The sequence below is a fragment of the Perca fluviatilis genome, chromosome 6 (assembly GCF_010015445.1).
Source record: "Perca fluviatilis chromosome 6, GENO_Pfluv_1.0, whole genome shotgun sequence".
Taxonomy (NCBI): Eukaryota; Metazoa; Chordata; class Actinopteri; order Perciformes; family Percidae; genus Perca; species Perca fluviatilis.
The window spans coordinates 8,396,472-8,409,448 of record NC_053117.1 but is presented as its reverse complement, the minus strand read 5'-3'; the positions used below and the strand labels follow the sequence as shown (position 1 = coordinate 8,409,448).

General features: G+C 44.5%; 1 protein-coding gene across 3 annotated transcripts in view; it reads right to left on the bottom strand.

Moving 5' to 3' along the window:
• Positions 1-6,879: 6,879 nt before the first annotated feature.
• The window catches only part of LOC120560868 (corticoliberin-1-like), a 71,185-nt gene continuing 65,087 nt past the window's right edge, over positions 6,880-12,977 (bottom strand). Inside the window, exons 1-2 of one of the 3 annotated variants that reach the window (XM_039803746.1) lie at positions 11,904-11,968; positions 6,880-8,446 (exon numbers count right to left, since the gene is read on the bottom strand). In XM_039803746.1, the coding sequence (XP_039659680.1) occupies positions 7,971-8,432 (462 nt within the window). In that variant the 5' untranslated portion in view covers positions 8,433-8,446; positions 11,904-11,968 and the 3' untranslated portion in view covers positions 6,880-7,970. Of the gene's footprint in view, positions 8,447-9,736; positions 9,780-11,903; positions 11,969-12,977 lie in introns of those variants that run through there. The other 2 variants (XM_039803748.1, XM_039803747.1) reach the window with 2 other exon arrangements.

Sequence of the window (12,977 nt, the reverse complement as noted above, 5' to 3'; positions counted from 1 at the left end):
AATATCCAGTCTGTACCAATCCTTTGGCCTACAAGTCAACATTCAAAAAACCGAGGTCATGTCCCATCTCACTATCCCCGCCCCCACACCGCCCAGTTTTCACATAAATGGTGCAACACTTAAAACAGTGGACCACTTCACTTACCTCGGCTCCACTTTGTCCTCATGCTGCTCCCTTGACACAGAAATACACACCCGGATAAATAAAGCCTCATCATCTTTTGGACGTCTATGCAGCAGGGTTTTTGAAAACCGTAACCTGAAGATCAGCACCAAGGTGGCTGTTTACAACGCGGTATGTCTCTCCACTCTGCTCTATGGGGCAGAGTCTTGGACCCCATACCGCCAGCACATCACCAACCTAGAGGCCTTCCATATCCGCTGCCTACAGAAGATCCTCAGCTTGTCCTGGGAAGATCGAATCCCCCATCCAGACATCCTCAGCAACACTGACTCAATCTGTATGGAAGCAGCAGTGGCCAAAAAACATCTGCGCTGGATAGGGCACACCAGAGTGATAGAGAAAGACAGAGTGGCGACACTCCCATCGGACTCCGTTGTACGCTTTTTCCCGCCTACTTCCGGGGTATGCAGCCTCGCATAGTTCCAAACAATCCATTCACGGCGTCGGACATCATTCATTTTCATTGCTGGCCGTCGAGTAACTTCTGAGGTAAGATGATTAAATAGCTACCTCTTTTGAATTGTCAACTGTCTATATTTTATCAGAGGCCTTTTATGATGCATATACTGATCTTTATTTGTATGTGTGCACAGCGTGATTATATATTTTTTATCTTGGTAGCCGACCGATTGCCTGCTAGTTTGTTAGCTCGTTTGTTAGCTTGACTTCGCCAGTTGTGAAGGTATCGTTACACCAACAATTACGAAGTTCAGTAGTGAATCTTTTATTTAGTTAGTTATTGATGTTGGATTACTAGGATCGTTAAAGGGATACTTCACCGATTTAGCATTCAGCTTTGTATCAGTAGAAACCCGATAGTATTTCTGAATGACCGTGCTTTCCTCCCTCATGTCCCCCTGAGACGAGAGATCTCTGCATTTGGGGCCTGGAAAAAATCTTCCGATGACGTAAAATGACGATTTTTGCGTCATCGGAAGATTTTTTGGGCCAGAGGCAAGGACTACAGCCAGTAGTAGGATCTACTTCCGCATGTTTTCAACACGCCCACAGGGGGTTGGACTGCCGAGTCTGGCCGAGGTATTCCGAATGAAAACGACTGTCAGCCATCTTGAAGCTTCGCTAAACAGGCTCTCGGTTTTCAGCAGAAAACATTTACAACAATTATCTGCATTCAAACTACCGGACGTGTGTACCACCGGGATACATCGGTACAGATCGGAGAATATGCAGGAAACGTTATTACAGCCTGCACGGAGACCAGCGGTGTCGCTCAATGCCGCTAGCCGGCTAGGGGACATCCTCATCGGCTAGGTGGAAAGCTAACGCTAGCTGTCCACCTGTCCCATCCATCCTGCTTGCAAGTGTCTGCTCATTAAAAAACAAGCTGGACTACATCCTCCTTCAACGAAACTCCCAACGTGAGTTCAGAGACTGCTGTGTTTTTGTTTTTGTGGAAACATGCCTGAACAACAGTGTACCGGCACCGGGACTATCCAGCTACCAGGCTGCTCTCGCCGGCCCGTGCAGGTGGGCTGTGTTAAACGGACTGGTGTAGAAATAAAATCCAACTAGCTACTGCTAACTGCTGGTGGAGCTTGTGACTGTTAAATGCCAACCATTCGACATTCCACGCTAATTCACGGCTGTGTTTATACTCTGTGTTTAGCTACACCAATGCTAGTATGCGTTAGCTGAACTTTACGGATCCTGTTTGCAAGTGTCCGCTCATTTAGACCACAAACTGGACTACATCCAACTTCAACAAAACTTCCAACGTGAGTTCAGAGACTGCTGTGTTTTTGTTGTTGTGGAAACATGCCTGAATAGTGTACCGGACTGTCCAGCTACCAGGCCTGCTAGCCCTCCAAGCTAGAGATGCTCTGTCGCCAGGTAAAAGAGGTGGGCTGCGTTAACAAGGAGTGGTGCAGAAATGTGGTGATTTGTATCCATTTAACTGCTAACTGCTGGTGGAGTTTGTGACTGTTAAATGCCGACCATTCTACATTGCACGCTAATTCACGGCTGTGTTTATGCTCGGTGTTTACAGCCCACCAAGCGCTAATGCTAGTATGTGTTAGCTGAACTTTACGGAGCCTATAAAGTGTGTGTACTAAATGTAGCCTGTTTCGTATGTTGTTTTTATATAATGTCGTTTTTATATATGTTAAATGTGTAACACCACTTGAGTCACGATGAAATGTTGTTTCGTGTATATGGTTGAAATGACAATAAAACACGCTGAAGTTGAGTTGTATGCCTCTGTCTGTCTGTCAAGCGGTAGGTGTGGCTTGGGAGTGGACTCAAAGCAACGAAGCAGGTGCATTCTGGGATTTGGTGTTTTTCATCCATATAAGACCAAAACACATTTTCTGGCTTTTCTCGGCCTAGAAGGCACCAATTTCAATTTATTTTTCACATTTCTACTAAATAAGTGACCCAATTTAAAGATATATTCAGCTTTCCAGCGGTGAAATATTCCTTTAAGGTTGATTAAGGACAGGTTTTATTTAGGTTTTATCTACTGAACCTGACGGTGTTAGCTATTCAGCTGAGTACTGTGTCTAGAAATAAGGTTGCGTTTGTTTAATTATACCCTTGAAAGGGCTGTTGGATTTCATGTATGAATACAAGTTATTCCACACACAAAATATCAGTAAGTGACATATGACAATTACATAATTTTAAATATGAAAAAGTATTAAGGCAAATTTCACAGGTGTGTTTTTTTTTTTACTGTTGATTTATTTAACGTTTTCCACTGTTTTTTTTAAGTTCAATAAGCAACATCTTTCCAGAAGTCAACACGTAATCGTGTTAAATTATCGTGATTTCAATATTGACTGAAATAATTATGATCATATTTCTTTCCGTATTCCAGCAGCCCTACTGGTGCTGGCGACGGCTGCTGGTGGTGGCTGCTGGTGGTGGCTGCTGGCTGCTGAAATAAGAGGAGACTGGAGGCTGCGGACAGTGTGCCGGGGATGTAGAGGCCAAATACATCCATGGCAACCAGTAAGGTGTTTGGCAGTGGACTGGCAGTTGACTAGATGTTATGACCTTATGTGAGGAAGTCTGCTGTGTTGAAATTGCCTTCTTAGTCTGACTCTTGCTGCCAAGGTACCCCTTATCACGGCTGTTTACCCTGATGCACTATGATTGAATCCTTAACCTCAGCCTGATATATGTGGAGGATATTTTTTGTTAATTAATCACTTATACTATTCCCCCTATTCCTGGCTCTACTTTGTTGCCCTTATTCATACTTGTTCCCACTTGTTTTTTGTTCCACAAACCTCAGCCTGATATATGTGGAGAGGATTTGTTTTATTAAACACTCAGCATCTCAAACACTAACCCCCAAAACTTCTGGCTCCAGATTTACATGCTGTATCCTCTTTTGCAGCGTGTGGATGTTAGGCAGTAGAATCTGCATTTGCTGAAGGGTTTTATAACCATTGGTGCCAGCGGTAAATCTTAGTTGTATTGCTTTTTTTTAATTGTCTCCTTTCCCCACTGTATTCATTTTTTCTGTACTTGTTCTTGTTGTGTCACTCATTGTTTGTCCCAGGCATGTCAGAACAAACGCGTTTGGACAGGCTAATACAAAATGTAAATAAACTAAAGTCCCCGTGACACAAAGGACAATACAGGACAGTAGCCTAGTGCTATCATGCTAACACGGACGTGAAGCTTTCCCTCCAAAACTTAAAAACGTATCTATACATAGCTTTCAGTTGTCACCCCATTCCAAATGTAAAACTGACATTTACAAATATGCAATAACAATCAAACAAGTACATGGGTATGTGTTTTTATTCATATTTACCATTCAATATCGCAATCACTGCTGTCAGTCCCATAGGAGAACATGACAGCGCTGCGTGTGTTTGGAACTATACAGGCTTACATGAACCACGTGACCACCCCGCTAGCGAGATCAACGAGTGTCGCAACTCTTATATCTCTATGGCTCTGGGGCACACCATACGCATGCCTGAACACCGCCTGCCAGGCCCGGATTGGCTAATCGGGAGCACCGGGAGAATTCTCGGTGGGCCGGTCTGGTTGTTTGGTTGTGAGGGCCGGTGTTCAGGTATGGCACTGGGTTGAAATCATAGTTGAATATTATGGATGCTGTCCCTATGCTGCCTGCACTCGCAGCCCACTTTTTGTATTTACAGTATTTATTTTTTCTTGCAGCCCACCGTTCTCTTCATTCATGCAGCCCACTCGCAGAGTGCAGCCTGGTTAATGATGACCTATTTATGTTCGGAGTCCTCCGACGGCAGCACCTTGCTAAAAAAAAAAAAAAAAACGTCATCGTACACAAGTCACTGGTGCTTGTTGGAGGATGCCACCGCGAGCAAAAAGAACGGGTAATAGGAAAAACGGCACTGAAAAAGCGTCAATTTAAAAAGTAGAGCTCTAGAAAGTGACACGGCCAGATGATATTTTTAGCAAAACGCCAAATGAAGACGTTGAGACGGGTAAGCTAAGTTAGTTAGGAGAAGTGCCTGCAAACCAGCGTTTATGTTTATGAATCAAACTTGTTCTTGTAGCTCTGCAGCAGCAGCTAGTAGGCCTACTAGTCCAGTTTGCTGCTAACAGTGACAATGAAGAGCCAGTAAGGTTACCAAGCAGCAGCTATATGAGCCCAGAACTCCAGTTTGGGCAGGTAGGGTTGATCATTGACTGAGTATTATAAGAATTAATAAGAGTGTGGTGTTGACCTGCTCTATATGAAAAATGCCCTGGGATAATTAATGATGCCAGATGATTCGGCACTACCATAATGACACTGACTTGACTTGATCAGAAAGCTTTGTAAAAAGGAGAGATTTGTGCTGAGAATTATGACAATTTGTGATTCAAAATGTGATTTTGTGTCAGAAGCAGAGCCAGTAGTGTGCATTAGGGATAGCTGCTGTCAGTGTGGATGGCACATCTACTGTAAGCTGTTGTATCACAGTGTGTGAACAAGCAAACATGATCAGATTAGCTACAATATAATCACTTTTTATGACCAAATATTACTTGTGACCCATTATGAAAGTTGTATGAAATATTCAAAGGAAAAAATAGATTATGGTGTCATTAGAAAGTGCAATACAATGTATCTTGTTCTTTATTTAATCTGTGATTACTTATTTGCACAGAAACAGATTCTGATATTGTTCAACATCATTGGGTTGTTGTTAAGATGTTTACTTTTCTAATAAATCTACATTGTGAGGCAACACTTGGAAATAGTGATATTTTACAAAATACACCGAATTATAAGGATGTAGAGGACAGGGCGCTATTGCAGACTTATATACTAAGGTTTTGATTACATTTTTTTAGTAATTCGTGAAGTAAAGTGGGCCGGTCTAAGGAATGAAAATCCAGGGCTGAAAATGAGTCCCAATCCGGCCCTGCCGCCTGCCTCATCAAGTCCTCTACAGTCAACTAATGGGCGCTAAGCGCTCCGCTGGAGCGAAAGCAGCGCTTTAAGGACTACACCAGGGACCTCCTAAAGTGGGCGAACATCCCTCTCACGCAGCTTGAATCTCTGGCACTCGACAGATCAGCCTGGCAGGTCACCTGTGCCAGTGCAGTCTCTCAAATACACCAAACCGAGAGGCGCATCAAGAGACACCAGCAGGTGGGTGGTACCCCCCTGGCATCTGGTTTCCCATGCTCCTTCTGCGGACGAGCGTGCGGCTCAAGGATTGGACTCTACGCCCACGAGAAGTGGCACCAGCGGTAATGTTTACAGTGTGCATGGAATTTATCACTTTATTATCTTAATAGTTTCTAGATTTTAGAGTCCAATTTCTTCAGTGTCTTTATTTTCTATGTCCATATATATGAGGGAGCAAGGCATATAATATGTAGAGAAGGAAACTCGACATATTTACGCATTATATTCTAGCGTTGTAGAAAATGTATCTTCATGGTAACATTATCTTCTGCTTACTTTTAAGGCAAAGAATACAACTGTTAATTTGTGCAAATGATTAGTAGCCTAATCCTTGAATGGTATGACTATGACGGCTTCAATTCAGAGTCGTGGTCAGTTAATGTATATATTTAGGCTACAATTACGCATTCAGTCGGTCCGTGATCGTCTGCTACGCTTTCTCTCGCTGTTTCATTACAACGGCCGTGTTTCTTTTCTTTTTATACAAATAATGTGTTTCACATCATCCTACTTCCACAAGAAGCTGCTGCTCACTCTGTATAAAGTATGTACAATGCATATTCTCTATTTTGGCATCAGTAAATCTGTGATCAACCTCGTGGTCTTTTGAGGAAAGCCGTGGACGCGCATCTATCTGAATTACTTCAGCCTGGCTCAACCTAGACGCTCCTCCTCAGCCTGGCTTGGCCTTTGTGAAACGCACCAAGCCAGGCTGCACAGATTAGACTAGGTCAAGCCTCGCTTTATCAGCTATCCTGGATTTATATATTCTGCTTTTGTGAAACAGGCCCCAGGGGCACAAACAATTATGCACCTTCCATTGTACATTGTGGACTTTCCGAGGTGTAAGGTACACATTTGTGTGGACGAAGTACACACAGAGATACGCTGGTAAGAGCTAATGAGGTTTAACCATGTATCAGCTAATTTAAATGTACCACCGTAATCTTGTTTATGATTATACTTTCCTATATTTTGTTACTCCCAAAACTGGATGAAAAACATAAAACCACTGGACAGAAAGTACAGAAAGTTCTCTGAATCATTTGGGTTAGGGCAACATCAGTTTAATAATCAGCAGTTGCAGCTTTAATGAAAACCATAAAATGATAAAAACACTGGACAGGAAGTAGAAAGTCCCGAGGTTACGGCAGAGAATATCTAATAATGGATCCACTCTCTCGGGACACTTCCGGCTTCTGAACTGGTTGCAGTTCCACTCTCTTTCCACTAGAGGGGGCGCTCAAGGGCCAGTGCAGAATGAATGGAGGTCTATGGAGCTGACGGGCCAGCGCAAAATGAATGGTGGTCTATGGAGATCACGGGCCAGTGCAGAATGAATGGTGGTCTATGGAGCTCATGGGCCAGTGCAGAATGAATGGGACTCTATGGAGCTCACGGGCCAGTGCAGAATGAATGAAGGTCTATGGAGCTCACGGGCCAGTGCAGAATGAATGAAGGTCTATGGAGCTCACGGGCCAGTGCAGAATGAATGGGACTCTATAGCGTTATAGCCCTCAAAGTCCACTTTTCTCAGGATATAATTTTTTGTCTAGTAATTTTAATGTTGCATTCGAAAGGGGAGGCTGAGAAAATACACACTGCTGGGTGTTAGATTTGTAGAAGAAGTGTTTTTTTTGTTTGTTCTAAAAAGCCTTTTTAAAATGTCAATGACGTCATACACATATGTACGGCCAGATATACTGCTTTACGGCTCTGAGTCACTTCAGAGAATGTGGATGCCATCAAGCAGGACCTCTGGTCGTAATCAGTCCTTCACTGACCAATCAGCATTCATTAGCAGAATGCTAGCGTGTTATGGGCAACAACAACTCAACCTGTAAGCAATTCAAAGGACATAAGTACTGGTTCATTCAACTTTCGACCTATAATCCATGTTGAACTTGCAAAAACTACAATCAAATCTGAGATTTCTCAACGACAATCAGGCGAAAGAGACAAATTTAGCCGACTAGCTCCATAGACTCCCATTCATTTAGCACTCGCCTGCAATCACCCCCAGTGGAACTATGGGGGAACTGCAACCAAATTCGGTACAATGGGGCTTAATGGGAAGTGAAATGGCTCTCCGTAGATGGGCTCTGGTTACGGCGAGGGACAGGAGGTGCAGAGCGTCCTGGATCATTTCCCGGCCGTGTCCATCATCCTGCGGTTGCTGTCGGCCTGCAGCGCCTGCTGCTCAGCGAGCGCCATCTGCAGAACTTCTCTCAGCAGGTGGAAGGTCAGGTCCAGAGAGATGGGAGACTCCTCGGACCGCTTCTCCTTCTCCTCTTCCTGCTGCTCGGCGCGCGCCTGCAGGAGGCGCTGCGTCAGCCGCAGCAGCGCCACGTTCACCGCTGAGGAAGAGGAAGAGGAAGAGGAAGAGGGAGAGGGAGAGGAGGCAGCAGAGCCTCCCCCCAGCCGGAGGGAGAACTCCTCCCCGAGGTGGAGCAGCAGCGGCCGCGGGAGCAGCAGCGGCCGGGGGAGGTGTAGGCCTGTTGGCGTGGCAACAGCGGCATCTGCATCGGCGGGGCGACAGTCAGCAGAGCGAGGGAGGAAGACGGCAAGCAGAGCCCCGACCCCCAACAACACGTTCAGCTTCATCTCAGACAGTATACCTGACGGGAACAAGAGAAACAGAGACAGCGCACTGTTACAATTAACACCCATAATAACCTGTTAAAGGTCCAGATATATATATATATATATATATATATATATATATATATATATATATGTATACATTAGGGCTGTAGCGATTCACTAATCTCACGATACGATACAATACACGATATTCATCTCACGATACGATATATATCACGATATTCAGCCAACGATACGATTCGATATATTTCGATACACTTACATCATTTTCTGAAAGATTTAAAGGGGACAGAGTGATTTTGGTGACATCTTGTGAGTGTTCCATTTACTTGGATTTAATTAATTGAACTGAAAACATCAATTACACAATATATGTCTCTGACTGGACAGAGAGTCTACAGCAGGGATCATCAACTACATTTTTTTCAGAATTTTTCTAAGCACTCTGGAGGCCGGACTTTCAAATAAAGAAAAGAAAATGAATTTATACCTTATACGCCTATTCTTGTTCGAAATGCTCACTTTCTTACTGAATTAATGATATATATATATATATATATATATATATATATATATATATATATATATATATATATTTTTTTTTTTTGTATTAGTGTGAGTAAACTCCTAAAAAACATGGAAACTCCATAATGATAACTGGCTCTTTAACTAGAAAAAGATCTCAGACTAGGAGGCAGTTCACTGAGGAGTGATGGTTAAAGTCTGTGATTATGGAAAAATTATTGTAGTATGCAGCATCCTGATTGGTGGAATATGCTTGCAGAAAGAAAGGCTGTTGTCAGGTAAACATGTCACTGTCAAAGAGGCTGAAGCGAAAAGTTGACGCGGAAAAGCCAAAAGCCCAGCTTTAATGATGAATGGACTGATACGCAGGCTATGCACTCGTCATGTATGCCTCATTTGCAATGAAACGATGTTGTTGCAAAATAATACAACCAGCATCATCATCATCATCACTCGAACATAACGATCGCGTCATTTACGTGCATATTAAGTAGCTCCAGATTGTCCGCTCTAGCGGAGAGTTTGGTTTGTTCAGCCAGCAGTGAGGTTTACAAGGATTGGTCAAAATTTCCAGATTCCCGGCAACCTAAGATAAACAGTTAGACTACAAACCGACAGCTTTTGTTTTAGCTTTTTTTGTAAAAATTCGCTATTTGCAGAGTAGAGCTGTGTTTGCGTAAAACAGCGCAGTGGACTGAGCAGATTGAAATATCACTTTCTACATGTTTATGCTGCTCTACACAGGTGAGTGCATTGATAAGTACTGACTTTCTACTCACGAAGGTTTAATTGTAGCCTATTTACAGAAAAGAGACCAGCGTGAGTTCATCTGCCCCAGCGGCCGTTGGTAACTCTGTATCGTTCCCAGTCAGGTGCTGCGTGTTTTAACCTTTAACACACAAACATCTCGGCTCAGCTGTGTGTGTGTTTTAACGCACACACATCTCGGCTCAGCAGTGTGTGTGGAGCTCGGGCATCGCTGTACAGAATTCCGGCATGTGAATAGAGATGTAAATACAGGGGGCTGGGTTTTTGCTCTAAATGCTTGAAATGATAAATAACAGAACGCATTTTTTCCTCTTTACATTTTGTGAATTCATGATTATTCTGCGGGCCAGACTAAAAGCTTTGGCGGCGGGCCGCCAGTTGACGTTGGCTGCTCTACAGCGACACTAGCGGCTGGCTGACCAAATCGCTCTTCCTGCAACGTGAACAGGGGTAAACACGGGGGATTTGAATGGGACTTATTTATCGATACTCGCGGCTTTAAAATCGATACTTTCTTGGGGGAAAAAATATCGATTTATATCGCAGAATCGATAAAATTGCTCAGCCTTAGTATACATACATATAACCCTAACCCTAACCCGCATATCAATTTAGTTTCACAATACATTTTGGCCCACCTAGTTTGTGTCACTTTTGCTGATTTTTTTGTCATTTTTTTGAAGTTTTTGTCACTTTTTCTGACGTTTTTGTCATTTTTTGGACAATTTGTAACTTTTTCTGAAGATTTTGCCACTTTTTCCTGACTTTTTTAGGAAATTATGTCGACCAAACTGTAAGTGAGAAGACATGCAATAATACAGTCAAGGATATTTGACTTTTTCGATTAAATAAAAGCATCTCAATAAACTAAACATGTCTGGCCCTTGATATGAATCTTATTTCCCAGTGTGGCCCTCTGGGAAGGTGAGTTTGACCCCCCTGCACTAGGTCGACACCGGAATATATTCCTGGGCCAGAGGGTGAGCAGCTGCTGTCCTGCCTGTCAGGTGATAACCTGCCCCCGCGTTCATGGGCTGAATGCATCTTGCGGATGCCTAGCGTAGTTATATCTGGGCCTTGACCCCATTCACATATATAAAATGGACCAACAGAGCCCGTTGCTCTGAATGGAGACCAGTGAAGGATATTAGAAGCACTTTTGTGCACACACACACACACACACACACACACACATAGAGACACACACACACACAGACATGGAGACACACACACACAGACATAGAGACACACACAGAGACAGACACACACACAGACATAGACACACACACACACACACACACACACACACACACAGACATCGAGACACACACACACACACAGACAGACAGACAGACAGACACACACACACACACACACACACACACACACACACACACACACACACACACACACACACACACACAGAGTGTGCGGCGTGTCGTTTCCCCCGTTCTTGTGTCCCGGCATGTGGCGTGTGGTGTGTGGTTTCCCCGTTGTCGTGTCCCGGCGTGTGACGTGTCGTTTCCCCTGTTGTCGTGTCCCGGTGTGTGGTGTGTCGTTTCCCCCGTTCTCGTATCCCGGCGTGTGGCGTGTGGCATGTGGCATGTGTTGTGTCGTTTCCCCGTTCTCATGTCCCAGCTTGTGGCGTGTGGCGTGTCGTTTCCCCGTTCTCATGTCCCGACGTGTGGCGTGTGGCACGTCCTTTCCACCGTTCTCGTGTCCCGGCGTGTGGCTTGTGGTGTGTCGTTTCCCCCGTTCTCGTGTCCCGGCGTGTGGCTTGTGGCGTGTCGTTTTCCCCCGTTCTTGTGTCCCGGCTTGTGGCGTGTCGTTTCCCCCGTTCTCGTGTCCCGGCGTGTAGCGTGTCGTTTCCCCCGTTCTTCTTTACCGAAACCCCAAAACCCAACCTCCTCATAGATGCTTCCCATTACGTGCTGACCAGCACGAATACATTACGTTCTCAGCAACACGAAACAAACGAGATAATCATGTCCGTGTACACGAATCAATAGATGAAAAATAACGTGCTGCTGTGAGACCGTGTTGGAAGAAATCCAATATTCGGCTGAATCCAAAGCTGAATCCTGGATTCGGGGGGTCCGTGGTAAGTAGCAGTAGTAGTTTGAGTATTAAGTTATATTTCCGTTGTTCGTAGATGATTCATAAAAATGTTTCTCTCACCTGATGTCCTGTAGCGCTGCGTCTGTCTCGGAGTCTCTTCGGCCAAATACCAACACTGGAGCGGTTTCTCCTTTATATATAGGGGTGTATGTGTGTTTGTTTCTGTGTGCGGGTGTGTGTGTGTGTGTGTGTGTGTGTGTCTCTGTGTGTGTGTGTGTGTGTGTTTCTGTCTCTGTGTGTGTGTGTGTGTCTCTGTGTGTGTGTGTGTGTTTCTGTCTGTGTGTGTGTGTGTATGTGTGTGTGTGTTTCTGTCTGTGTGTGTGTGTATGTGTGTGTATGTGTGTCTGTGTGTGTGCGTTTCTGTATGTGTGTGTGTGTGTCTCTGTCTGTGTGTGTGTGTGTGTGTGTGTGTGTCTCTGTCTGTGTGTGTGTGTGTGTGTGTGTGTGTGTGTGTGTGTGTGTGTGTGTGTGTGTGTGTGTGTGTGTGTGTGTGTGTGTGTGTGTGTATGCATCTAATGATGATAAATTAGCAGAAGTTAGTTTCCAGATGCTTTCTCTCGGTGAAGTGAAGTGAAGTCAGCTCACTTCCTGTTAGATGATGATGATGATGATGATGATGATGATTATGAAGATGATGTGACCTTTCTCATCTCGGCTCTCTGACCTTCATCTTCAACAGAAACAGCGGGACGCTCCACAGGAAGCTCTCTGACTCAGTTTGTTTGTCTGAAGTCTGAAGATTCGCCACCACTGAAGACAAACAAACCAATTTGTTCCAGGCAGAAGAAGAGCGAACCAGACACACCGAACACATGGCCAGTAACTATGGCGACCAACAATAAGCCCAGAGTCACGTAACCGTGGAGACGCACTGAGCATGAGGAAAAAAATAAGAAGGTAGGAAAGGAAAGAAGAACCTACCTGGTCCTACCAGACTCTGGTCCACTAGCCTGGTCCTACCAGACTCTGGTACATTATCCTGGTCCTACCAGACTCTGGTACATTAGCCTGGTCCTACCAGACTCTAGTACATTAGCCTGGTCCTACCAGACTCTGGTACATTAGCCTGGTCCTAGCAGACTCTGGTACACTAGCCTGGTCCTACTAGACTCTGGTTACACTAGCCTGGTCCTA